Below are 27,101 nucleotides of genomic sequence, written 5' to 3' on the forward strand. Positions count from 1 at the left end.
TCCTCAGTCCCTTGTTGGCCCCCATAAGGCCTCCCCTGAGGCCGTGGGTCCCGGGACAGGGACCTGAGTTCAGAGGGGCTCAGAGCTCTCCAGGGAGGTAGCTGGACAAATCAGGAGGGCCTGGCTGAGGTGGACAGGGAGCTAACAGTGGCCTGTGACCTGGGGTCAGGAGCCGAGATCTGGAGTAGGTGTGATGGGGTGTCCAGGTTGACTCCCTGCTGTGACCTTGGGCAAGTCACTCAGGGTCTCTGGGCCTTGGTGTCTCCATTCTTAGGACAAGGAGTATAAGAGGCTCTTCCTCCAAGGATAGAAGGCAGTGATAGGTAAGGCCTGGAGAGCATTTAACTGGGGACCTCCTGGAAAGAATGCCGCAAAGCCGTAGCTAAAATCAAAGTCCTTTTCCTGTGACCCCAGGAGGAGAAGGGCCTGAAGGAGACCAGAGAAAAGGGTGGGGGGAGAGTCTGGGCTGAGGAGGCCCCAAAGGTGGCCCAGACTGAGCAGGATGCAGGGAGAGAAAGGAATACGGAAGAGAGTTCTCAGACACCCAGGGAACGGGGCAATGGAGTTACAGTCAGCTGAATAAGGTCCCCAGAGGTGTCCACCTATTAACCCCCAGAATATAGTTTTTTTACCTGGCAACAAGGGTTTTGCAGATGTGCTGGAATTGAGGACCTTGTGGTGGGGAGGTGATCCTGGATTACGTGGGTGGCCCCAGCTAGAGTCTTTCTAAAAGAGGAGGGAGGTAGGGAGTCAGAGAGAGAGAGAGAGGAGTTGTGGCGGTGGAAGCAGAGGTTAGAGAGAAAGGGAGAGACTTGAAGATGCCACTGCAGCTTTGGCAAGAGGGAAGGGGGTTTCACGAGCCCAGGAATATGGTCACAGATTCTCCCCTGGAACCCCCAGAAGGAGCGGCCCAGTGATACCTTGATTTCTGCCTTTGGGACCTGTTTCAGACTTCTGACCTTCAGATCTGTAAGATAATAAGTGTGTGTTGTTTTCAGGAGCTAAGATTGTGGTGATTTGTGACAGCAGGCACAGGGAATGGACTCAAGGAGCCAAGGGAGCGACTTACACAGGACACTTAGTGTGGCCACCACAGAGTGGTGACATGCCTGGCCCACCCCCCTTTAGGCTCCCAGAATGCAGAGCGGGGAGTGGGAGCCCAGGGGCCCAGCAAGAAGGACTGTGGGTGCTGGGGCCGGGTCTACTCACCACCCATCATGACTGAGAGTGGCCAGAACCCCCGGCCTCTGGAGCCCCACAGCACCACCCAGAACATTCCCAGATGGACTCTGCTCTCCCCAGTGACTTCCAGGGTTGAATGGAGAGAATTCTGAATAAGTGATGCCTCCCCTGGCCCCCAGAAGGTGATGGGTGACTTTCTGAGCCTTACACTTGGAATAGTACCTTATCTTTCTTTGGCAGAGCTGGGGCACAAGTGGGGAGTGACTCATAGGCCCCGGAGTAGCCAAGGGGCCATCAGGCAGAGTGGGTGTGGGCTGGGCCTTCAGTGGGTGTGGGACGCTGGGACTTGACTCCAGGGGGTCCATTCTGGGTCCAGGTGCAGGAGCTTGCCTGGTGGGCATGCACTGGGCCAAATCAGGGGACTGTAACTAGGCAACCGCCCCCCCCCACCCCCGCCCCACCGGGCTATGGTGACCTTGAGACAGGAACACAGGGGGTTCTCCATGCAGAGGCAGCGGAATGGTCCTCAAGGTCATTGATGTATCCTGAGGCAGTTGGATGGTTATCTGTGTGTGTGTCTGAGCCCAAGTACCATCCCTGGGGAGGCCTCGGGTGAAACAGATTTCCATGTTTTATTATGGTACAAGATACTGGCCTTGGCATTGAGACACTGGTTTCCCTTCAGCAGGGTGTCTTTCTCAGAGAAATTGTGGGGCACCTATTTCCCTCCTTGCACTGATTCCTGGGGAACTCAGAGTTGCAGATGCCCAAACCTCCCAGCAGGCCGTATGTGCAACACTTTCTTCCTGGCTTCCTTCTATTCCTCTTACATCTCTGAACCTGCCATCCAGTGAGGAATTCAAGTCCAGATTCAAGAGCCTGTGAAACCGAGCTATTGGAGTGTCCTGGACCCTATGGGTGGTCCAGCCTGAGGGAGAGACAGGGAGGAAGTGAAGTGGACAGAAGCTGACCTGGGCAGGGTGGGCAGAGGAGGTCATAGGGGGACAAGGGCCAGGAGCAGAGGGGGCCCAGGTCAGAGCAGGGTTTCGAGGTTGAGGAAAGAGAGGACACCAGGGTGTGGAGGGTCCCTACAAGGTCGGGGAGGTAGAGCTTATCTGGAGATCACAGCCATGGCCCCTCTGACCAGAGAGATAGCTCGGAATGGGCACGGTTCTGTGCTGGAGGAGGAATGGTGGAAGGAGAGGACAGAGAGACAGAGGTTCTAGTGACCAGACTCCTCCTATCCCGAGAGACGCCCCAAGAAGAGTGTGGGCCGCTCCTCTTGGGCTACTTTCCTATGCTTGGGCTCCTCTTGGGCTACTTTCTCATGCACGTCACCCTGAGAATCCTGGAGAGGTTGCTAATCATGTGTGAGACCCAAAGAAATTAGCAGAAAGCATGATTTCTGATTGACAAAAGGACATTTTATTGAGCGCTGATTGGGTGCCCGGAGCAGGGCTGGGGATGACAGGCGTGAGCCTTGGCAAAAGCCCCCCAGGCCTGTCGGGTGCATCTCAATGCCTCAGTTGGGAGAGCCCTGGCACCCTCTCTTTAGTCTTGGTCCCTCTGCAGGTTCACCTGTCCTCATCATACCCCTGAGGCATTCCAGCCCTGAGCTGTCCTTTTCCTGGCTTGCATCAGCCTTGAGACCTTAGAATTCCTTGTGAAATCCATCTGTCCTCCAGCATTGGTCTGCATGAGATCTCCCCCAGGTAACTCTCCCTAGTGTCTTCATGCAGGGATTCTGTCTGTCCAGCTCGGTCCTTCTGTCTTTTTTTTTTTTTTAATTTTTTATTTTTTATAAACATATATTTTTATCCCCAGGGGTACAGGTCTGTGAATCACCAGGTTTACACACTTCACAGCACTCACCAAAGCACATACCCTCCCCAATGTTCATAATCCCACCCCCTTCTCCCAAACCCCATCCCCCCAGCAACCCTCAGTTTGTTTTGTGAGATTAAGAGTCACTTATGGTTTGTCTCCCTTCCAATCCCACCTTGTTTCATTGATTCTTCTCCTACCCACTTAAGCCCCCATGTTGCATCACCACTTCCTCATATCAGGGAGTCTTTCTCTGCTTGACTTATTTCACTAAGCATGATACGCTCTAGTTCCATCCATGTTGTCGCAAATGGCAAGATTTCATTTCTTTTAATGGCTGCATAGTATTCCATTGTGTATGTATACCACATCTTCTTGATCCATTCATCTGTTGATGGACATCTAGGTTCTTTCCATAGTTTGGCTATTGTGGACATTGCTGTTATAAACATTCGGGTGCATGTGCCCCTTTGGATCACTACATTTGTATCTTTAGGGTAAATACCCAGTAGTGCAATTGCTGGGTCATAGGGCAGTTCTATTTTCAACATTTTGAGGAACCTCCATGCTGTTTTCCAGAGTGGCTGCACCAGCTTGCATTCCCACCAAAAGTGTAGGAGGGTTCCCCTTTCTCCGCATCCTCGCCAGCATCTGTCATTTCCTGACTTGTTGATTTTAGCCATTCTGACTGGTGTGAGGTGATATCTCATTGTGGTTTTGATTTGTATTTCCCTGATGCCGAGTGATATGGAGCACTTTTTCATGTGTCTGTTGGCCATCTGGATGTCTTCTTTGCAGAAATGTCTGTTCATGGGCGCCTGCGTGGCTCAGTGGGTTGAGCCGCTGCCTTCGGCTCAGATCATGGTCCCAGGGTCCTGGGATGGAGTCCCGTATCGGGCTCTCTGCTCAGCAGGGAGCCTGCTTCCCTCTCTCTCTCTCTGCCTGCCTCTCTGTCTACTTGTGATCTCTGTCTGTCAAATAAACAAATATAATCTTAAAAAAAAAAAAAAAGAAATGTCTGTTCATGTTCTCTGCCCATTTCTTGATTGGATTATTTGTTCTTTGGGTGTTGAGTTTGCTAAGTTCTTTATAGATTCTGGACACTAGTCCTTTATCTGATATGTCGTTTGCAAATATCTTCTCCCATTCTGTCAGTTGTCTTTTGATTTTGTTAACTGTTTCCTTTGCTGTGCAAAAGCTTTTGATCTTGATGAAATCTCAATAGTTCATTTTTGCCCTTGCTTCCCTTGCCTTTGGCGTTGTTACTAGGAAGATGTTGCTGCAGCTGAGGTCAAAGAGGTTGCTGCCTGTGTTCTCCTCAAGGATTTTGATGGATTCCTTTCTCACATTGAGGTCCTTCATCCATTTTGAGGAGAGATCACAACTAACACCAAAGAAATACAAACTATTATAAGAACATACTATGAGCAACTCTACGCCAACAAATTTGACAATCTGGAAGAAATGGATGCATTCCTAGAAACATATAAACTACCACAACTGAACCAGGAAGAAGTAGAAAGCCTGAACAGACCCATAACCAGTAAGGAGATTGAAACAGTCATTAAAAATCTCCAAACAAACAAAAGCCCAGGGCCAGACGGCTTCCTGGGGGAATTCTACGAAACATTTAAAGAAGAACTAATTCCTATTCTCCTGAAACTGTTCCAAAAAATAGAAATGGAAGGAAAACTTCCAAACTCATTTTATGAGGCTAGCATCACCTTGATCCCAAAACCAGACAAGGATCCCATCAAAAAAGAGAGCTATAAACCAATATCCTTGATGAACACAGATGCGAAAATACTCAACAAAATACTAGCCAATAGGATTCAACAGTACATTAAAAGGATTATTCACCACGACCAAGTGGGATTTATTCCAGGGCTGCAAGGTTGGTTCAACTTCCGCAAATCAGTCAATGTGATACAACACATCAATAAAAGAAAGAACAAGAACCATATGATACTCTCAATAGATGCTGAAAAAGCATTTGACAAAGTACAGCATCTCTTCCTGATCAAAACTCTTCAAAGTGTAGGGATAGAGGGCACATACCTCAATATCATCAAAGCCATCTATGAAAAACCCACCGCAAATATCATTCTCAATGGAGAAAAACTGAAAGCTTTTCCACTAAGGTCAGGAACACAGCAGGGATGTCTATTATCACCACTGCTATTCAACATAGTACTAGATGTCCTAGCCTCAGCAATCAGACAACAAAAGGAAATTAAAGGCATCCAAATCGGCAAAGAAGAAGTCAAATTATCACTCTTCGCAGATGATATGATACTATATGTGGAAAACCCAAAAGACTCCACTCCAAAACTGCTAGAACTTATACAGGAATTCAGTAAAGTGTCAGGATATAAAATCAATGCACAGAAATCAGTTGCATTTCTCTACACCAACAGCAAGACAGAAGAAAGGGAAATTAAGGAGTCAATCCCATTTACAATTGCACCCAAAACCATAAGATACCTAGGAATAAACTTAACCAAAGAGGCACATAATGTATACTCAGAAAACTATAAAGTACTCATGAAAGAAATTGAGGAAGACACAAAGAAATGGAAAAATGTTCCATGCTCCTGGATTGGAAGAATAAATATTGTGAAAATGTCTATGCTACCTAAAGCAATCTACACATTTAATGCAATTCCTATCAAAGTACCATCCATCTTTTTCAAAGAAATGGAACAAATAATTCTAAAATTTATATGGAACCAGAAAAGACCTCGAATAGCCAAAGGGATATTGAAAAAGAAAGCCAACGTTGGTGGCATCACAATTCCGGACTTTAAGCTCTATTACAAAGCTGTCATCATCAAGACAGCATGGTACTGGCACAAAAACAGACACATAGATCAATGGAACAGAATAGAGAGCCCAGAAATAGACCCTCAACTCTACAGTCAACTAATCTTCGACAAAGCAGGAAAGAATGTCCAATGGAAAAAAGACAGCCTCTTCAATAAATGGTGCTGGGAAAATTGGACAGCCACATGCAGAAAAATGAAATTGGACCATTTCCTTACACCACACACAAAAATAGACTCTAAATGGTCCTTCTGTCTTTAACATTGTGTCTGTCTTTCAGGCTTTCCTCCCTTCCCAGCCAGTGAGATCCCAGGATTCCAGGGAGGAGCTTAGCCATTAGCCTGAAGACTGCTTTGGGTGGGACATGGTCCACACAAGCATGGTAAACATAGGGAAGGAGCAGAGGATGGACTGTCCTGTCCTGCTGGCCTGTCTTCTATTCTGGAATATTCTTTTGGCTATTCTGGGTAAGAATGAAACTACCCCATGAGGAAAATTGAAGATTCCTTTTATCCCAGAGGCCAGAGGGGATGGTCAACTGGAGAAGAAGATCTGAGTCCCAGCGTCGAGGACAGGAAGGGGTCACGGGAACTGTCCCATCCTGTCCCCACCAGGTGCTGCAGAGCAGGAATAGGCTACAGGGGGCGAGATGGCCAGACAAAAGCAAACTTTCCAGATTGCCAGAGCAATTCAGACCCCAGTCAGAGTCAGGACAGAAAGGAGAGAAAAATGCCCCCAAATTTGATTCTGGTCAGGAAAGAGAGAATGGGGGAGACTCACTTAGGACAATCACCTGGATCCCTCTGCAGAACATATAACAGAGTGACACAGCCTGGAACACAAACCCCCTGTCGCCCCCGGCAGCACACGGCCGCCCCGACAAAACCAGGCCCACCTGCAGCTGCTTGGGAGGCTCAAGGTCCAGCCTCCTCCTTGTGGGGGCTGGTCTGGCCCATGGGAGCTTGAGAGGGGGCTCCCTCCCCACCCGCATCTTCAGGTCCTTGGTGGTGGGGAGGGTGAGCTTCCACCCGTCCTGAGTCATGGAGGGGCAGCGGGGAGAGTCTGAGTGACATATCCCATCCCAGGGAGCTTCCTGGAAGGAGCTCTGTGTGTGGCTCGGCTTGCTTGGGGAATGCCACCCGGCAGAACCAACAGACCTATTTCCACCACAGACATGATGGGGCCTGTGCCCTTGGCTGAGCGGAGGCCCATGGAGGCTTCTGGATGCCACCACACATCCTAGACACATGCCCAACCTGGCCATGTGCGCAATAGCAGACATGCGTGTGTACTAGCATGTGCATACGATCTGACCAGGTGTGTGCATGTGTCCAGTCTGTCTGTGGGACGTGGAGCTGGGTCCCGAGGTCCTGAGCTAGCTCCTAGGACAGTAGTCTCCTTGGTTCTCAGGGTCTATTGCCACCTCGTAAGAAGGTGAGCTGGCTTATGGTTCACAGATGTCCAGCACACACTACAGAATGTAAACTTGATTTTGAACTCATGGCCCCAGTGACTACCCATGGACATTTTGGTTTAGTGCTTGTGGTGGGGTCAGTGGTGTATTGGACTCTAAGGGGTCCCCACCTCCCAGGGACCCTGAATACAGTTGGGACCCGATGACACATGTGGGAGGAGGAGGAGTCCTCAGTGGCAGTGTGGGATTGAGTGACTAGGGTCCAGGGACTGAGGGTCCAGTACTGAGTGCGACAGAGACGTCTGTGGGAGGGGCACAGGACAGTGTTCCTGGGGAGGCAGGAGCAGGGGGTAACCTAAGGAAGGGTGAATACTCTAGGCTGAAAATAGGGAATATTTATACGGAGTAGATAACCAGCCAAAACATGGCAATGAGGGAGATACAAAGAAAGGAGAGTAGATATCTCAGAAAAGAGCTAGTCCCTGATGCGGAGGCCCCAGGTCCAGGAAGGAGATCACACATTATCCAGGAGTCAATGGAGAACCAAGAGAAGCAGGCTTTGGTGTTCCTGGTGACTGATGTGGTTCACACAACAAGAGCAAGTAAAGAGACATTGGGGAAGGTGGTCTATCTTGGTTCTGTTGTTTGTATCTACTGCTCTGGAATTTTCTCTGGCCCTACAGGTGAGAGTGAAACTTCCCCTCCCAAAACCAGGAGGACGTCTTCTGTAGACCCCTTTCCCCCCAGGCAGAAGAATTACATGTAAACCGCTAAAGGCGGTCAAGTTCAGACACAGAGTGTTTGAGAAGCAATGAGCAGAGAGGATGATTTCTGATTGAATAAAGGACACTTTATTGAGTGTTGACGGGGTGCAGGGAGAAGGGCTGGGATGACCCTGGGCGGAGGGAAGATCGTCCTGGAGGTCCTGTGGCTCCAGGCCCCGCTGGGTGGGGGAGGGTGTCGGGGACCTAAGAGCACTGTGAGGGGACCACCTTCTTCTCCATGGTGTTGCCCTCGTGCGTGACCAGGCAGCTGAAGCTGCTGTGAGATTGCCACTTGTCAGGCGACAGGCTCAGGTAGCTGCTGGCCGCGTACTTGTTGTTGCTCTGTCTGGAGGGCTTGGTGGTCTCCACGCCCTGGGTGACAGGGCTGCCGTCTGCCTTCCAGGCCACCGTCACGCCGCTGGGGTAGAAGTCACTGATGAGGCACACCAGGGTGGCTTTGCTGGCGGCGAGTTCCTCAGAGGAGGGCGGGAAGAGCGTGACCGAGGGTGCCGACGTGGGCTGACCTGTGGGGATGGAGGGCAGCAGGTCAAGGTCAGAGGTTTCTTCTGTCAGCTCCTTCCTCTGTCCTGATGTACGGATGCAGCTGCGCCATGTTCCTGGCTTGGGCCTCAGGTGGCCCTTGCTGTCCTGGGCTCGGGTCAGCCTGGGCTGGGTCACTCATGTTCTGCTGGGAGACTCTGAGCATCACGGCCTCTAGTTTATGGGCCCTTCCATGGTCTCAGGCTCTCTCCAGGACACATTGCCTTGGAATTCACCCAGGCCAGCCCCAGACCTGGCTCGACTGGCCTTGAGACCCCGGGAGCCCTCTGGCTCTGTCTGTGCTTGGACCTCATTCTCGATGTGACCTCCCCCAGATTGCTTACCCGGGATTTCCTAGAGCTGGCCTGTCCCTGGTTGTAGGGCTCTGTTACCACGGGAGAAGTAGGAGTCCTGGCCCTAGACCCCCTCACAGCTTCACAACAGCTTTGACTCCCTCCAACAGACAGCCCCAACCGCGGGTACAGATGCTGAGTGGGGACGTGCTATGAGGCCCTGGTGCCCGACTGCAGAGAGTCCGCAGAGGCACCGTTTTCATGTGAGCTGTGTTTTTATTTCGGAGGCTGGGTCGGGTCTGTTCTAGGGCTCTGCCTGCTCTGCAAAGTTGTGCTGAGAGATCCATCTGTCCTAGACTTTCTGAGTGTCTGGCAGGCACTTTCCCTGTTACCTGTCCCTCTCAGTGTCCCCTGAGCCAAGTTGCCATCTGCTCAGGGTGCTTTCCAGCTGTGGTGGGCTGGGGAGGGATGGAGCTCTGCTGCCTGAGTGTCCTGAGACCGGTCCCGTTCATGTGTCTGACTGTCCCCAGGGAGGTTCGTGTTCCCAACACCCTGGGCCCCCTTCTCCTCTGAATTCAGGGCTTGATCCTGGACCCCTTGTCCTCCATCCCCCTGCTTGTTCCAGGGTCAGCAGACTAAGGATCTCCTCACTGTGTACCAGGCAGTCCTCGGTCTGGGCCACCCCAGAGACAATAGCCACAGCCTGAGCAGTCTCCAGCCTCCTTCTCTCATCCGGTGGTCCTGATGGCAGGCTGAGCCTCCCTCTTCCTTGTCTACCACCCCAATAGCCCCCAGACTCTTGAAGCCAATAGACCCTGAGTGGGGAGCCCAGTTTCCCTGAGCCCAGAGGAGCACTCTCCTTTCAGGAGGGAGCTGGGCCCACATAGAGGGATTAGTCAGGGTTTGGGGTCTGGTCCCCTACAGCTCTGAACAGACATCGGACAAGATGACACCAGTGGAGGCACGAGGCGCAGACAATGCAGACGAAAGGTACAGACGCACAGACCTTGAGCCTCAGCCCTGTCCAGATTGAAAGGAGCGAAGCACACCCCAAAATTGTACCCCAGATCCCAAAGAGGAGGGCAAGGGGGAGACTCACCGAGGACGGTCAGCTGGGTCCCGCCGCCGAACACAGCACACTGTGACACAGCCTCGAGCACAAACCCTCTGTGAGCCCCTCCAGCCCTGCCCCGTTCCAGCTGCAGCTGCTCGGGAGGCCCAAAGTGCAGTGTCTTTGTCACGGGTGCTGGCCGGGCAGATGGGCGGGTGGGGGGTGGTGGCACCTGGGGATCTGGAATTTCATGTCCATGGAGAGTTCAGAGGGCATCCATCCTCAGTCGTGGCGAGGAGCTGGGGAGAATGTTTGCCTGTGGCCTCGGAGTTCCCAGCAAACCCCATCCTTGGGAAGGAGCTGTGTGTCAGGGTGTCCTTGTGGAAGGTGTGAGGAGGCCCGTTTCACACAGACATGATAGAGCTGGGACCCCTTTGCAGACTTGGGACTCGTGGAGGGTCCTGAGTACCACAACATCGTCAGCACATGGTTTGGGATGCGAAATGGAAAGTGGGTGGGAGGAGAAGCAGGTTCCCCTCAAGCACTCCGGATCCCTACAGTGGGCCCTGAGATCCAGAATGGTGTCCTTGCTGGTTCATGAGGAAGGAATAGGGGGTGGTTAGTGTGTAGTCCCCGACCTGAGCCCGGGGAGGGCAGACGTCACTCTGTAGAGATGTATGGGCTGAATGTTCACATGAAAGACCCGGGGGCCCCGGTAGGTACGGAGGCAGTGACTGCTTCCAGCAGTTCTCCTGGAGTTCCGTTGTGGGGGTCTTGCTGGCCAGTGGAACAGGGTGTCCCCAGCACTCAGGACAAATACTGTACCCTGGCAACGGACCTTCAAATGGTGAGGGGGCTCTGACCCCCACGGCCTTGGCCGGCACCCAGAGCTGGGATGTCAGCTGCTGGTGTCAGGCAGGGGACACAGACCTAGCCTCCTTGTTTCTGTGAGTGGGTGGCACGCTGCGTCAGCACTGTTGCTCTCCTCCCTGATGTGCCTGGACCTCCCCGTGCAGACTGTCCACCCCGGGAGCTCATCATGTGTCTTGTCTCACACCATCGTGGACTGGCACCGCCTGGCCTTCCATCTGGCACTGCCTGTTGCTGGTGGGGACTGTGGCGACAGATCATTCTTTGCTCATGTTCTACCCGGCGCTCGGAGTAGACCCTGTACTCTATCTCTTCCTGGTCCTTCGCGAGAGTTGCCCAGCATGCAGCGTTAGGAAAGGGACCCGTGCCTTTTTGGTCATCGTGTGCGGTCATCGTGTGTGTGCATCGTGTGTATGTTTGTGTTCACTGTGCGTGTGTGTGCGGTGTTGTTCTCGCTCAGCACCCACACTAGACTCCTAAGTCGATGAGTCAGTTGAGAGACCATTTCTAGAATCAGACCTTAGATTTTTAACACAGAGGCCCCAGGCAGGTCACCCCAGACACGGGCAGATTCCTGGGTTGGCTGGGCCTGGGAGAGTCCTAGAGAGAGTAGCTGGTGTCTGTCTCCCACACAGAAGGAATCCATGTGGGAACCAAGGGACAGCGTGGGAGGAGGAGCCCCCAGTTGGTTTGGGATTGGTAGTGAGCGTGGGGGTGACCAGTGTCCTGTCAGAGTGTTCTGCCCTGATAGTGACGGGGACAAACCATGTCCCAGGGGACTCAGGTGAGGGTGTCCCCTACGGAATGGCACGTGTTCTAGGATATGATTGTGGGAAAGGTCCCCAATGGAAAGGAACCCAGGGAACTCACCGCATGGAGAGGAGGGCCCTACAGGGAGATGAGAGTGGACGTCTTATGATGGGTTCTAGTTCCAGATCCTGAGAGCCTGGGCTCGGGGTGACCCTCCAACATTATCCCACAGAACGGAGAGCCAATGTCCACAAGGGCAGCAATGACTGACTGTGGCCAAGGGCCCCACAAGAAAAGAAAACATAGAGCCTTTGTGAGGGGTCAACTTCTACCTTGGTTCTCCTGTAGGTATTTTCTGTTTGGAATATTCTTTGTCCTTTTAGGTGAGAGTGAAACTTCCCCTCCCCAGACCAGGAGGATGTCTCTGTAGACCCCCTTTCCCCGAGGCACAAGAATTATGTGTTCACCGCTAAAGGTTGTCAAGTTCAGACACAGAGTGCTTGAGAAGCAATGAGCAGAGAGGATGATTTCTGATTGAATAAAGGACACTTTATTGAGTGTTGACGGGGTGCAGGGATGGGAGAAGGGCTGGGATGACCCTGGGGGGAGGGAAGACCGTCCTGGAGGTCCTGTGGCTCCAGGCCCTGCTGGGTGGGGGAGGGTGTCGGGGACCTAAGAGCACTGTGAGGGGACCACCTTCTTCTCCACGGTGTTGCCCTCGTGCGTGACCAGGCAGCTGAAGCTGCTGTGAGATTGCCACTTGTCAGGCGATAGGCTCAGGTAGCTGCTGGCCGCGTACTTGTTGTTGCTCTGTCTGGAGGGCTTGGTGGTCTCCACGCCCTGGGTGACGGGGCTGCCGTCTGCCTTCCAGGCCACCGTCACGCCGCTGTGGTAGAAGTCACTGATGAGGCACACCAGGGTGGCCTTGCTGGCGGCGAGTTCCTCAGAGGAGGGCGGGAAGAGCGTGACCGAGGGTGCCGACGTGGGCTGACCTGTGGGGATGGAGGGCAGCAGGTCAAGGTCAGAGGTTTCTTCTGTCAGCTCCTTCCTCTGTCCTGATGTACGGATGCAGCTGTGCCATGTCCCTGGCTTGGGCCTCAGGTGGCCCTTGCTGTCCTGGGCTCGGGTCAGCCTGGGCTGGGTCACTCATGTTCTGCTGGGAGACTCTGAGCATCACGGCCTCTAGTTTATGGGCCCTTCCATGGTCTCAGGCTCTCTCCAGGACACATTGCCTTGGAATTCACCCAGGCCAGCCCCAGACCTGGCCCGACTGGCCTTGAGACCCCGGGAGCCCTCTGGCTCTGTCTGTGCTTGGACCTCATTCTCGATGTGACCTCCCCCAGATTGCTTACCCGGGATTTCCTAGAGCTGGCCTGTCCCTGGTTGTAGGGCTCTGTTACCACGGGAGAAGTAGGAGTCCTGGCCCTAGACCCCCTCACAGCTTCACATCAGCTTTGACTCCCTCCAACAGACAGCCCCAACCGCGGGTACGGATGCTGAGTGGGGACGTGCTGTGAGGCCCTGGTGCCCAACTGCAGAGAGTCCGCAGAGGCACCGTTTTCATGCGAGCTGTGTTTTTATTTCTGAGGTCGGGCCGGGTCTGTTCTAGGGCTCTGCCTGCTCTGCAAAGTTGTGCTGAGAGATCCATCTGTCCTAGACTTTCTGAGTGTCTGGCAGGCACTTTCCCTGTTACCTGTCCCTCTCAGTGTCCCCAGAGCCAAGTTGCCATCTGCTCAGGGTGCTTTCCAGCTGTGGTGGGCTGGGGAGGGATGGAGCTCTGCTGCCTGAGTGTCCTGAGACCGGTCCCGTTCTTGTGTCTGACTGTCCCCAGGGAGGTTCGTGTTCCCAACACCCGGGGCCCCCTTCTCCTCTGAATTCCGGGATCGATCCTTGACCCCTTGTCCTCCATCCCCCTGCTTGTTCCAGGGTCAGCAGACGAAGAATCTCCTCACTGTGTACCGGCAGTCCTCGGTCTGGGCCACCCCAGAGACAATAGCCACAGCCTAAGCAGTCTCCAGCCTCCTTCTCTCATCCGGTGGCCCTGATGGCAGGCTGAGCCTCCCTCTTCCTTGTCTACCACCCCAATAGCCCCCAGACTCTTGAAGCCAATAGACCCTGAGTGGGGAGCCCAGTTTCCCTGAGCCCAGAGGAGCACTCTCCTTTCAGAAGGGAGCTGGGCCCACCTAGAGGAATTACTCAGGGTTTGGGGTCTGGTCCCCTACAGCTCTGAACAGACATCGGACAAGATGACACCAGTGGAGGCACGAGGCGCAAACAAAGCGGACGAAAGGTACAGACGCACAGACCTTGAGCCTCAGCCCTGTCCAGATTGAAAGGAGCGAAGCACACCCCCAAATTGTACCCAAGATCCCAAAGGTTAGGGCACGGGGGAGACTCACCGAGGACGGTCAGCTGGGTCCCGCCGCCGAACACTATACACTGTGACACAGCCTCGAGCACAAACCCTCTGTGAGCCCCTCCAGCCCTGCCCCGTTCCAGCTGCAGCTGCTCGGGTGGCCCAAAGTGCAGTGTCTTTGTCACGGGTGCTGGCCGGGCAGATGGGCGGGTGGGGGGTGGTGGCACCTGGGGATCTGGAATTTCATGTCCATGGAGAGTTCAGAGGGCATCCATCCTCAGTCGTGGCGAGGAGCTGGGGAGAATGTCTGCCTGTGGCCTCGGAGTTCCCAGCGAACTCCATCCTGAGGAAGGATTGTGTGTCAGGGTGTCCTTGTGGAAGGTGTGAGGAGGCCTTTATCACACAGACATGATAGAGCTGGGACCCCTTTGCAGACTTGGGACTCGTGGAGGGGTCCTGAATACCACAACATCGTCAGCACATGCTGACGCAGGCCGTGCGGGTTTGGGGTCCGAAATGGAAAGTGGGTGGGAGGTGAAGCAGGTTCCCCTCAAGCACTCCGGATCCCTACAGTGGGCCCTGAGATCCAGAATGGTGTCCTTGCTGGTTCATGAGGAAGGAATAGGGGGTGGTTAGTGTGTAGTCCCCGACCTGAGCCCAGGGTGGGCAGACGTCACTCTGTAGAGATGTATTGGCTGAATGTTCACATGAAAGACCCGGGGGCCTCGGTAGGTACGGAGGCAGTGACTGCTTCCAGCAGTTCTCCTGGATTTCTGTTGTGGGGGCCTTGCTGGCCAGTGGAACAGGGTGTCCCCAGCACTCAGGACACATACTGTACCCTGGCAACGGACCTTCAAATGGTGAGGGGGCCCTGACCCCCACGGCCTTGGCTGGTACGCAGAGCTGGATGTCACCTGCTGATGTCAGGTGGGGACACACATACCTAGCCTCCTTGTTTCTGTGAGTCGGTGGCACACTGCGTCAGCACTGTTGCTCTCCTCCCTGATGTGCCTGGACCTCCCCGTGCAGACTCCTCCCCCCGGGAGCTCATCATGTGTCTTGTCTCACACCATCGTGGACTGGAACCTGCTGGCCTTCCATCTGGCACTGCCTGGCGCTGGTGGGGACTGCGGCGACAGAGCGTTCTTTGCTCTTGTTCTACCCGGCGCTCGGAGTAGATCCTGTACTCTATCTCTTCCTGGTCCTTCGCGAGAGTTGCCCAGCATGGCAGCATTTCGAAAGGGACCAGTGCCTTTGTGGTCATCGTGTGCGGTCATCGTGTGTGTGCATCGTGTGTATGTTTGTGTTCACTGTGCCTGTGCGTGCGGTGTTGTTCTCGCTCAGCACCCAAACTAGACTCCTAAGTCGATGAGTCAGTTGAGAGACCCTGTGGCAGCCCATTTCTAGAATCAGACCCTAGATTTTTAACACAGAGGCCCCAGGCTGGTCACCCCAGCACAAGGGGCAGATTCCTGGGTTGGCTGGGCCTGGGAGGGTCCTAGAGAGAGTAGCTGGTGTCTGTCTCCCAGACAGAAGGAATCCATGTGGGAACCAAGGGACAGCGTGGGAGGAGGAGCCCCCAGTGGGAGTGAGAGTGAGCGTGGGGGTGACCAGTGTCCCGTCGAGTGTTCTGCCCTGATAGTGACAGGGACAAACCATGTCCCAGGGGAGTCAGGTGAGGGTGTCCCCTAAGGAATGGCACGTGTTCTAGGATGTGATCGTGGGAAAGGTCCCCAATGGAAAGGAACCTAGGGAACTCACCGCATGGAGAGGAGGGCCCTCCAGGGAGAGGAGAGTTGAGTCTTATGATGGGTTCTAGTTCCAGATCCTGAGAGCCCGGGTTCGGGCTGACCCTAGAACATTATCCCACAGAACGGAGAGCCAATGTCCGCAAGGGCAGCAATGACTGCCTGTGGCCAAGGGCCCCACAAGAAAAGAAAACATAGAGCCTTTGTGAGGGGTCAACTTCTATCTTGGTTCTCCTGTAGGTATTTTCTGTTTGGAATATTTTGTCCTTTTAGGTGAGAGGGAAACTTCCCCTTCCCAAACTAGGAGGATGTCTCTGTAGATCCCGTTTCCCCAGGGCAGAAGAATTATATGTTCACCGCTAAAGGCGGTCAAGTTCAGGACACAGAGTGTTTGAGAAGCAATGAGCAGAGAGGATGATCTGATTGAATAAAGGACACTTTATTGAGTGTTGACGGGGTGCAGGGAGAAGGGCTGGGATGATCCTGGGGGGAGGGAAGATCGTCCTGGAGGTCCTGTGGCTCCAGGCCCCGCTGGGTGGGGGAGGGTGTCGGGGGCCTAAGAGCACTGTGAGGGGACCACCTTCTTCTCCACGGTGTTGCCCTCGTGTGTGACAAGGCAGCTGAAGCTGTTGTGAGATTGCCACTTGTCAGGCGACAGGCTCAGGTAGCTGCTGGCCGCGTACTTGTTGTTGCTCTGTCTGGAGGGCTTGGTGGTCTCCACGCCCTGGGTGACGGGGCTGCCGTCTGCCTTCCAGGCCACCGTCACGCCGCTGGGGTAGAAGTCACTGATGAGGCACACCAGGGTGGCCTTGCTGGCGGCGAGTTCCTCAGAGGAGGGCGGGAAGAGCGTGACCGAGGGTGCCGACGTGGGCTGACCTGTGGGGATGGAGGGCAGCAGGTCAAGGTCAGAGGTTTCTTCTGTCAGCTCCTTCCTCTGTCCTGATGTACGGATGCAGCTGTGCCAGTCCCTGGCTTGGGCCTCAGGTGGCCCTTGCTGTCCTGGGCTCGGGTCAGCCTGGGCTGGGTCACTCATGTTCTGCTGGGAGACTCTGAGCATCACGGCCTCTAGTTTATGGGCCCTTCCATGGTCTCAGGCTCTCTCCAGGACACATTGCCTTGGAATTCACCCAGGCCAGCCCCAGACCTGGCTCGACTGGCCTTGAGACCCCGGGAGCCCTCTGGCTCTGTCTGTGCTTGGACCTCATTCTCGATGTGACCTCCCCCAGATTGCTTACCCGGGATTTCCTAGAGCTGGCCTGTCCCTGGTTGTAGGGCTCTGTTACCCCGGGAGAAGTAGGAGTCTTGGCCCTAGACCCCCTCACAGCTTCACATCAGCTTTGACTCCCTCCAACAGACAGCCCCAACCGCGGGTACGGATGCTGAGTGGGGACGTGCTATGAGGCCCTGGTGCCCGACTGCAGAGAGTCCGCAGAGGCACCGTTTTCATGCGAGCTGTGTTTTTATTTTGGAGGCTGGGTCGGGTCTGTTCTAGGGCTCTGCCTGCTCTGCAAAGTTGTGCTGAGAGATCCATCTGTCCTAGACTTTCTGAGTGTCTGGCAGGCACTTTCCCTGTTACCTGTCCCTCTCAGTGTCCCCTGAGCCAAGTTGCCATCTGCTCAGGGTGCTTTCCAGCTGTGGTGGGCTGGGGAGGGATGGAGCTCTGCTGCCTGAGTGTCCTGAGACCGGTCCCGTTCATGTGTCTGACTGTCCCCAGGGAGGTTCGTGTTCCCAACACCCTGGGCCCCCTTCTCCTCTGAATTCCGGGATCGATCCTTGACCCCTTGTCCTCCATCCCCCTGCTTGTTCCAGGGTCAGCAGACGAAGGATCTCCTCACTGTGTACCAGGCAGTCCTCGGTCTGGGCCACCCCAGAGACAATAACCACAGCCTGAGCAGTCTCCAGCCTCCTTCTCTCATCCGGTGGCCCTGATGGCAGGCTGAGCCTCCCTCTTCCTTGTCTACCACCCCAATAGCCCCCAGACTCTTGAAGCCAATAGACCCTGAGTGGGGAGCCCAGTTTCCCTGAGCCCAGAGGAGCACTCTCCTTTCAGGAGGGAGCTGGGCCCACATAGAGGGATTAGTCAGGGTTTGGGGTCTGGTCCCCTACAGCTCTGAACAGACATCGGACAAGATGACACCAGTGGAAGCACGAGGCGCAGACAATGCAGACGAAAGGTACAGACGCACAGACCTTGAGCCTCAGCCCTGTCCAGATTGAAAGGAGCGCAGCACACCCCAAAATTGTACCTCAGATCCCAAAGGGTAGGGCAAGGGGGAGACTCACCGAGGACGGTCAGCTGGGTCCCGCCGCCGAACACAGCACACTGTGACACAGCCTCGAGCACAAACCCTCTGTGAGCCCCTCCAGCCCTGCCCCGTTCCAGCTGCAGCTGCTCGGGTGGCCCAAAGTGCAGTGTCTTTGTCACGGGTGCTGGCCGGGCAGATGGGCGGGTGGGGGGTGGTGGCACCTGGGGATCTGGAATTTCATGTCCATGGAGAGTTCAGAGGGCATCCATCCTCAGTCGTGGCGAGGAGCTGGGGAGAATGTCTGCCTGTGGCCTCGGAGTTCCCAGCGAACCCCATCCTTGGGAAGGAGCTGTGTGTCAGGGTGTCCTTGTGGAAGGTTGAGGAGGCCTTTATCACACAGACATGATAGAGCTGGGACCCCTTTGCAGACTTGGGACTCGTGGAGGTGTCCTGAATACCACAACATCGTCAGCACGTGCTGACGCAGGCCGTGCGGGTTTGGGATCCGAAATGGAAAGGGGGTGGGAGGAGAAGCAGGTTCCCCTCAAGCACTCCGGATCCCTACAGTGGGCCCTCAGATCCAGAATGGTGTCCTAGCTGGTTCATGAGGAAGGAATAGGGGGTGGTTAGTGTGTAGTCCCCGACCTGAGCCTGGGGAGAGCAGACGTCAGTTTGTAGGGATGTATGGGCTGAATGTTCACATGAAAGACCCGGGGGAGCCGGTGGGTGTGGAGGCAGTGACTGCTTCCAGTCGTTCTCCTAGAGTTCCTTTGTGGGGGTCTTGCTGTCCAGTGGACCAGGGTGTCCCCAGCACTCAGGACACATACTGTACCCTGGCAATGGAGCTTCCAATGGTGAGGGGGCCCTGACCCCCACGGCCTTGGCTGGCACCCAGAGCTGGATGTCAGCTGCTGATGTCAGGTGGGGACACACAGACCTAGCCTCCTTGTTTCTGTGAGTGGGTGGCACGCTGCGTCAGCACTGTTGCTCTCCTCCCTGATGTGCCTGGACCTCCCCGTGCAGACTGTCCACCCCGGGAGCTCATCATGTGTCTTGTCTCACACCATCGTGGACTGGAACCTCCTGGCCTTCCATCTGGCACTGCCTGTTGCTGGTGGGGACTGTGGCGACAGATCATTCTTTGCTCATGTTCTACCCGGCGCTCGGAGTAGACCCTGTACTCTATCTCTTCCTGGTCCTTCGCGAGAGTTGCCCAGCATGCAGCGTTAGGAAAGGGACCCATGCCTTTTTGGTCATCGTGTGCGGTCATCGTGTGTGTGCATCGTGTGTATGTTTGTGTTCACTGTGCGTGTGTGTGCGGTGTTGTTCTCGCTCAGCACCCACACTAGACTCCTAAGTCGATGAGTCAGTTGAGAGACCTTGTGGCAGCCCATTTCTAGAATTAGACCCTAGATTTTTAACACAGAGGCCCCAGGCAGGTCACCCCAGCACAAGGGGCAGATTCCTGGGTTGGCTGGGCCTGGGAGGGTCCTAGTGAGCATAGATGGTGTCTGTCTCCCAGACAGAATGAATCCATGTGGGAACCAAGGGACAACGTGGGAGAAGAAGCCCCCAGTGGAAGTGGGAGTGAGAGTGGGAGTGACCAGTGTCCTCTCAGAGTGTTCTGCCCTGACAGTCATGGGTAGGTTCTTTGGTAGAGGGCACAAACCATGTCCCAGGGGAGTCAGGTGAGGGTGTCCCCTAAGGAATGGCAGGTGTTCTAGGATGTCATCGTGGGAAAGGTCCCCAGGGGAACTGAACCCAGGGAACTCACCCCATGGAGAGGAGGGCCCTACACAGAGAGAAGAGTGGACGTCTTATGATGGGTTCTAGTTCCAGATCCTGAGAGCCTGGGCTCGGGGAGACCCTTGAACATTTTCCCCACAGAATGGAGAGCCAATGTCAGCAAAGGCAGCAATGACTGACCGTGGCCAAGTTCCCCACAAAGAAAAGAAAGCATAGAACCATTGTGAGGGGTTGTCTTCTATCTTGGTTCTCCTGTAGGTATTTTCTGTTTGGAATATTCTTTGTCCTTTTAGGTGAGAGCGAAACTTCCCCTTCCCAAACTAGGAGTCTTCTGTAGACCCCTTTTCCCCAAGGCAGAAGAATTAATGTTCAACCCTAAAGGCGGTCAAGTTCAGGACACAGAGTGTTTGAGACGCAATGAGCAGAGAGGATGATTTCTGATTGAATAAAGGACACTTTATTGAGTGTTGACGGGGTGCAGGGAGAAGGGCTGGGATGACCCTGGGGGGAGGGTAGATCGTCCTGGAGGTCCTGTGGCTCCAGGCCCCGCTGGGTGGGGGAGGGTGTCGGGGACCTAAGAGCACTGTGAGGGGACCACCTTCTTCTCCACGGTGTTGCCCTCGTGTGTGACCAGGCAGCTGAAGCTGCTGTGAGATTGCCACTTGTCAGGCGACAGGCTCAGGTAGCTGCTGGCCGCGTACTTGTTGTTGCTCTGTCTGGAGGGCTTGGTGGTCTCCACGCCCTGGGTGACGGGGCTGCCGTCTGCCTTCCAGGCCACCGTCACGCCGCTGGGGTAGAAGTCACTGATGAGGCACACCAGGGTGGCCTTGTTGGTGGCGAGTTCCTCAGAGGAGGGTGGGAAGAGCGTGACCGAGGGTGCCGATGTGGGCTGACCTGTTAGAGGATTATGGAAGGAGGTTAGACCCTTATCATCTGTCATGGGTCACTTGATTCCATTTTTTTGTGATGTACATGTACCTGAGTACCCACTACATTTCCTTGTTTCAACTCAGTGTGTGCAGGTTTAGGCCATGGAGGGCAGTTTTAGTTTTTCCTTAAACAACTGAGTACGTTTGCTGGGAAGCTTTGAGTGGGACACCTGCCTGCACTCATCTTGACACTCTCCTGGGACGTTTCTCCTCAGACAGATGGCCAAATCTCACCCTTGCTCCTACTTCCTCTGTCTTTCTGATGGTGTCTGTCTGGGACTCTATGTCTGTTTCTCAGTACCGCAGGTGATTCTATGAGCTGTCTGACCACTGGTTGAATAATCCTGAGGACATTCAGTGCCGAGACTCCAGTGCTCAGGGCATTAGAGTCTTTGCTCTAATGATTCTGTTTTTACTCAGAACTAACTCTCCTGGGCTGGCCTGGATGGAGTGGGAACTTCGCTAATCCCATAAAGTGTATCTGTCTGTCCTAAGGTCTCCGTTATTCCAAATCTTTCAGCAGCCTCTCCCTTCATCGCCTGTGAGCTAGTCACATCCCTAGAGCCTTTATGTCTTAGATTCTGCCTTTCGTGCGGACAGGATATACGTCTTGCAGAGACTCAGGAGTCTATATAGTTTTCGCATCCCGTCATTTCTCTAGGTCCTTCTCTTCCCTGCACAGTCCTCTGTGTTGCAAGTTTCCCTGAGATCCCCATGCCAGCTCAGACCTCTGCACTGTAGACCTAGGAGGCCCAGGCAAGGCTGTCAACACTTGTAACAATCCTGGCCATGGATCCAGTGTCCCATAGCTCTGGGGACCTTCTCAGAATCTCTGACCTGTGTGTCCCCAGCCTAGGACCTGAGGGTGCTCCATCCCTCTAAAGGCACCAAACGGTCATCCCCACAATGCTCCCTGTGCCCTCTTCCCTTTAGGATGGGGGACCCTAGTGCCTCCCAGAGACAAGGATGAAAAATAGGGGCCAGATAGGACAGAGCACACGTAGGACCCACCGTGACCTTGGCAGACAGAAAGTGGAGTTTTTAGTCATCCCAACCATTGCCTGCCTCTCAGGTCGGAGGTAAGGGGCTGGTGATGACCAAAGAAGTAAGTAGGAAAATGCATACAGGGAAGGGAGGAGTTTGGGTCCCCAGAGGCTGGGATCCCAGGTGAAAGCATGGCCAAAGCTGTGACAAGACATGCAGAGAAAAAAAAAATAGCAGAAAATCACCCAAACCTCTGGGAGAGCAGGGAAGGAGGGAGATGAGAAGACTTACCTAGGACGGTCAGCTGGGTCCCTCCGCCGAACACCCAACACTGTGACACAGGCTCATACAAAAACCCCTCCTGGGAGGCCATGCCCCACCCACTAGCCCCCCACCTGCAGCTGTGGTGGAGGAAGTGGGGGCACTCCTCTAGGCTGGCATCTGCTCAGCATGGAGGATACACACGGCCCCCACCCCTAGCAGATGATGGGACCCCTGACCCCATGTGTTCTGCAACAGGATCCTTGGAAACAATTCTTCCAAGGGGAGTTGATATTTGATCTGCTCTTGGTTTTACTATCTGCCAGGACGTAGAATAGTTTGCAGAAGTCCTGTGTGTCCTTTTGAGTTAGGTTCCATGGAAATGAACAGGACATCTCTTCTTCACATGTTCAAAGAATCCTAATTCCTTAGTGACACCATGATGTGAGGGCCCTGTGTTTCCCCTCCCTCCCAAACCTTCCCTTTCAGGGAAAAGCAAAGGGTTTATGGGTTTATGGCCATTGGGAACTTCCTATGTCCCCAGCCATCACTCCAGAGGTGTCAGTTTTATCTTTTTGGGAATGTCCTAGTTAGGGACTGTCCTAAGTAAAGTCTGGAGTGGTCCTGTAGGACATGCCAACCTGTGTCCAGGTGGCCTTTGGAGCAGCTCCTGCCAATTACCTATCTGTAGTCATGTTCAGGAGGGTCTGTGTATGGTTTCTGTTTTGTTCTTTTCACAGAGTCTTCAATCCCCACTCCCACTAACCAGAACTGGCACGAGTGACTGATTTTGCAGCCAGGATGGGTAGGCACAGATGAGCTAGACTTGGTTGTCAATCAGGAAGCAGGATTATAGAGAACTCCTGGGATCATGTGCCTGTACCCAGGAGCCACCCAAAGAAGCTCCCAAAGGACTGATGTCCATCTGTGCAGCCACATTTCCATGATGTATGGAGGAAACCCAGTTGTGATCCCCCAACTTGATCCATAAGATCCCAGAGTTTACCAGGTCATCACACAGTGATAATTCAGCAGGGTCAATGGAAGGAGCCGACCATCCTTCTATAAAGTGGGGGAACACTTCTTTTCCTTAGATATGAAAGGTGTCATGAGGATAATAAAGAGAAGATGAAGGCACTTTCCCATGGGCATGTGCTGCCCTGCCCTCACAGGAGAGGGAAGACAGAGCAGAAGTACTGCCATGATGCACCCTTCCCATCATATGGAGGAGTCACTCAACCTGCAGGTAGTTAATGCTACCTAAAAAGGTCACCCTGACTTGGACCCTTTGATGCAAAGAAACCAACTATCCTGGCTGGTGGTTTTGCCAAGTCCAAGCTGGACTTCCTGAATCTGCTGATGCCAGAAGCCCTTTGCAGGAAGAAGAAGCAGCTTGAAGGGTTCAGGGAGGCTGTGGCTTCATATTCACATTGAAGAGTCCCAGGACTGTCAGCTCAGCCCCCATGGCTACTTCACTGCAAAGAAATGTAGAGTGACTTGAGAGATTCTTACAGACCCAAGGGACCTGAAGACACATCCACCAATCCCAGAGGCAAACCTTACTCCATAGTCACAAAAGGAAAAGGAAATACCACCAAATAACAACATCATTTACATTACTCCATGAATTCACTTACGAGAAGTGTAAGGCTTTTGCAGAAAAATAGAATATTATTTTGAGATTAAGAAGTCCATCTGCAATTCAATCAATTTGATACACAACATTGATAAGAGAAAGTAGAAGAACTATATGATCTTCTCAATAGATGCAGAAAAAGTATTTGACAAAATACAGTATCCTTTCTTGATAAAAGTCCTCTGGCTTTTAGGAATAGAGGGAACACAACTCAACAGCATAAAAGACACATATGAAAGACCCACAGTGAATATCATCTTCAATGGGGAAAAACTGAGAGCTTTTCCCTTAAGGTCAGGAACACAGCACGGATGTCCACTCTTAACCACTTCTGTTCAACATAGTACTGAAGTCCTACCCTCAGCAATCAGACAACAGAAGAAGGAAAAGGCATTTCATTGGTGTAGAAGTCATACTTTCACTCTTCAGAGACAATAGGATACTCTGTGTAGAAAAGCCAAAGACTCCACCAAGAAATTGCTAGAACTGATACAGGAGTTTAGTAAAGTCACAGATATATTATCAATGCTCAGAAGTCTGTTGTGTTTCTTTTTTTTTTTTTTAAATTTCTTTTCAGCATAACAGTATTCATTGTTTTTGCACCACATCCAGTGCTCCATGAAATACGTGCCCTCTCTAATACCCACCACCTGGTACCCCAATCTCCCACCTCCCACCCCTTCAAAACCCTCAGGTTGTTTTTCAGAGTCCATAGTCTCTCATGGTTCACCTCCCCTTCCAATTTCCCCCAACTCCCTTCTCCTCTCCATCTCCACATATCCTCCGTGTTATTTGTTATGCTCCACAAATAAGTAAAACCATATGATAACTGACTCTCTCTGCTTGACTTATTTCACTCAGCATCATCTCTTCCAGTCCCATCCATGTTGCTACAGAAGTTGGGTATTCATCCTTTCTGATGGATGCATAATACTCCATAGTGTATATGGGACCACATCTTTCTTATCCATTTGTTCGTTGAAGGACATCTTGGTTCCTTCCACAGTTTGGTGACCGTGGCCACTGATACTATAAACATTGGGGTACAGATGGCCCTTCTTTTCACTACATCTGTATCTTTGGGGTAAATACCCAGGAGTTCAATGGCAGGGTCATAGGGAAGCTCTATTTTTAATTTCTTGAGGAATCTCCACACTGTTTTCCAAAGTGGCTGAACCAACTTCCATTCCCACCAACAGTGTAAGAGGGCTCCCCTTTCTCCACATCCTCTCCAACACATGTTGTCTCCTGTCTTGCTAATTTTGGCCATTCTAACTGGTGTAAGGTGGTATCTCAGTGTGGTTTTCATTTGAATCTCCCTGATGGCTAGTGATGATGAACATTTTTTCATGTGTCTGATAGCCATTTGTGTGTCTTCATTGGAGAAGCGTCTGTACATATCTTTTGCCCATTTTTTAATATGATTGTCTCTTTTGTGTGTGTTGAGTTTGAGGAGTTCTTTATAGATCCTGGATATCAAACTTTTGTCTGTACTGTCATATTTGCAAATGTCAGTTGCGTTTCTATACAGTAAGAATGAAGCCGAAGAAGAGAAAGTAAGGCATCGATCCCATTTACAATTACACTGGAGAACCATAAAATACATAGGAATTAACCCAATGAAAGAGGTAAGAATCTGTACTCTGAAAACCATAGAATGCTTATGAAAGAAATTGAGGAAGACACAAAGAAATGGAAAAATATTGTATGCTCACAGGTTAGAAGAAAAAATATTGCTAAAATGTTGATGCTACTCAAGGCAATCTACACATTCAAAGCAATCCTTATCAAAAAGCCATCAGCATTTTTCAGAGCTGGGGCAAACTATCCTAAAATTTGTATGGAATTAGAAAAGACCCTGAATAGATAGAGGAATGTTGAAAAAGAAAACCAAAGCTGGAGGCATCACAATTTTGGACTTCAAGCAATAACAGAGCTGTAATCATCAAGCCAGTATGGTACTGGCACAAAAACAGACACATAGATCAATGGAAGAGAACAGAGAACCCAGAGATGGACCTTCAACTCTACAGTCAACTAATCTTTGACAAAGCAGGAAAATATACCCAATGGAAAAAAGATAGTCTCTTCAAGAAATGATGTTGGGAAAATTGGACAGCCACATGCAGAAGAATGAAACTGGACCACTTTTACCACTACTTACATCATGCCAAAAATTAAACACAAAATGAATGAAAGACCTAAATGTGGGTAGGAATCCATCAGAATCCTAGAGAAGAACACAGGCACCAACCTCTTTGACCTAGGCTGCAATAGCTTCTTACTACACACATCTCCAAAAGCAAGATAAACACAAGCAAAAATGAACTATGAGGATTTCGTTAAGATAAAAGTTCTGCACAACAGGGGATGCAATCAGCAAAAGTAAAAGGCAACCTATGGAATGGGAGAAGAAATTTACAAAGGATATATCAGATGAAGAGCTAGTGTCCAAAATCTCTGAAGAACTTATCAAACTCCATACCCGAAAACCAAACAATCCAGTGAAGAAATGGACAGAAATGAGTGAGACATTTCTCCAAAGAAGACATACAAATGGCCATCAGACACATGCAAAGATGCTCAGCATCACTTGTCACCAGGGAAATAGAAATCAAATCCACAATAAACAACCACCTCACACTAGTCAGAATGGCTAAAATCAACAAATTAGGAAACAACAGATGTTGGGATGGATGCAGAGAAAGGGAAACCCTCTTACACTGTTGGTGGGAATGCAAGCTGGTGCAGCCACTCTGGAAAACAGTGTGGAGGTTCCTCAAAATGTTAAAAATAGAACAACCCTACACAAAAACAGTGATTCGAAGGGGCACATGCTGCCCAGTGTTCATAGCAGCATGTACACAATAGCAAAACCGGAAAGAGACCAGAAGTCCATGGGTGCTTGAATAGATAAAGAGGATATGGTATAGAGATATACAATGGAATACTACTCAGCCTTCAAAAGAATGAAATCTTGCCTTTTGCAATGATATGGATGAAACTAGAGTCTACTGAACAAATAAGTCAGTCAGAGAAAGAAAAATACCATATAACTTCAGTCGTATGTGGAATTTAAGAAACAAAACAGATGAACATAGGGGAAGGGACGGAAAAATAAAATAATATGAATACAGAGAGGGAAGAAAACCATAAGCAACTTTTCAAACTATAGGAAACAAAGTGAGAGTTGCGGGAGGGGAGTTGGGTGGGAGGATGGGGTAACTGGGTGATGGGCATTAAGGAGGGCACTTGTTGTAATGAGCACTGGGTGTTACATGCAACTGAAAAATCACTAAATCTACCCTCATTAATAGTACACTATATGTTAACCAAATTGAGTTTAAATAAAAAATTTAAAAAAGAAGTTATTGATGGTTTCTGCTTAGAATTGGTAATGATGTTGTACTCGTTCTCTTTCAGTTTCCGTGTTTCCAGTTCACAAATGAATTATATACAGAATAAATGATATGACATTACATTTGTTTTAAAATGCTGCATATGAGGAGTTATTCTGCTGTGCGTGGGTCACTATGACTCGGGGACTTGGTCGATAGGAACGTGGGGGCTCTTCTTTGTCTTGTCTCTTTGTGTCCTCAGTTTTTTCATACTGCAAACTTATAACAATGAACAGAACACTTTGTCTTGGGGTGACACTAGCTCTGGGTAGGGTGGAAGGTGTCA

General features: G+C 51.9%; 2 protein-coding genes and 1 pseudogene across 5 annotated transcripts in view; all 3 read right to left on the reverse strand.

Annotated features, from left to right (window-relative positions):
• Nucleotides 1-8,071: 8,071 nt before the first annotated feature.
• On the reverse strand, nt 8,072-11,154 carry LOC309848060 (immunoglobulin lambda-like polypeptide 5 pseudogene; annotated as a pseudogene). The gene is made up of 3 exons (XR_014316571.1): nt 10,947-11,154; nt 9,940-10,131; nt 8,072-8,531 (listed from the first exon to the last, which is right to left on the reverse strand). The product of XR_014316571.1 is annotated as an immunoglobulin lambda-like polypeptide 5 pseudogene (transcript).
• An 884-nt stretch (nt 11,155-12,038) lies between these two features.
• Nucleotides 12,039-27,101, reverse strand: part of LOC309847515 (immunoglobulin lambda-1 light chain-like) — a 120,290-nt gene continuing 105,227 nt past the window's right edge. For both annotated transcript variants that reach the window (XM_082697959.1, XM_082697960.1), the window contains 2 exons: nt 13,911-13,943; nt 12,039-12,503 (listed from right to left, as the gene is read on the reverse strand). In XM_082697959.1, the coding sequence (XP_082554085.1) occupies nt 12,184-12,503; nt 13,911-13,943 (353 nt within the window). In that variant the 3' untranslated portion in view covers nt 12,039-12,183. The remainder of the gene's footprint in view (nt 12,504-13,910; nt 13,944-27,101) is intronic.
• The window catches only part of IGLL5 (immunoglobulin lambda like polypeptide 5), a 30,370-nt gene continuing 19,302 nt past the window's right edge, over nt 16,034-27,101 (reverse strand). The window contains exons 1-2 of one of the 2 annotated variants that reach the window (XM_082697967.1): nt 21,812-24,073; nt 16,034-16,491 (exon numbers count right to left, since the gene is read on the reverse strand). In XM_082697967.1, the coding sequence (XP_082554093.1) occupies nt 16,172-16,491; nt 21,812-21,893 (402 nt within the window). In that variant the 5' untranslated portion in view covers nt 21,894-24,073 and the 3' untranslated portion in view covers nt 16,034-16,171. Of the gene's footprint in view, nt 16,492-21,811; nt 24,074-27,101 lie in introns of those variants that run through there. The other variant, XM_082697966.1, reaches the window with a different exon arrangement.

This window comes from Mustela nivalis (assembly GCF_964662115.1).
Source record: "Mustela nivalis genome assembly, chromosome: 14".
NCBI lineage: Eukaryota > Metazoa > Chordata > Mammalia > Carnivora > Mustelidae > Mustela > Mustela nivalis.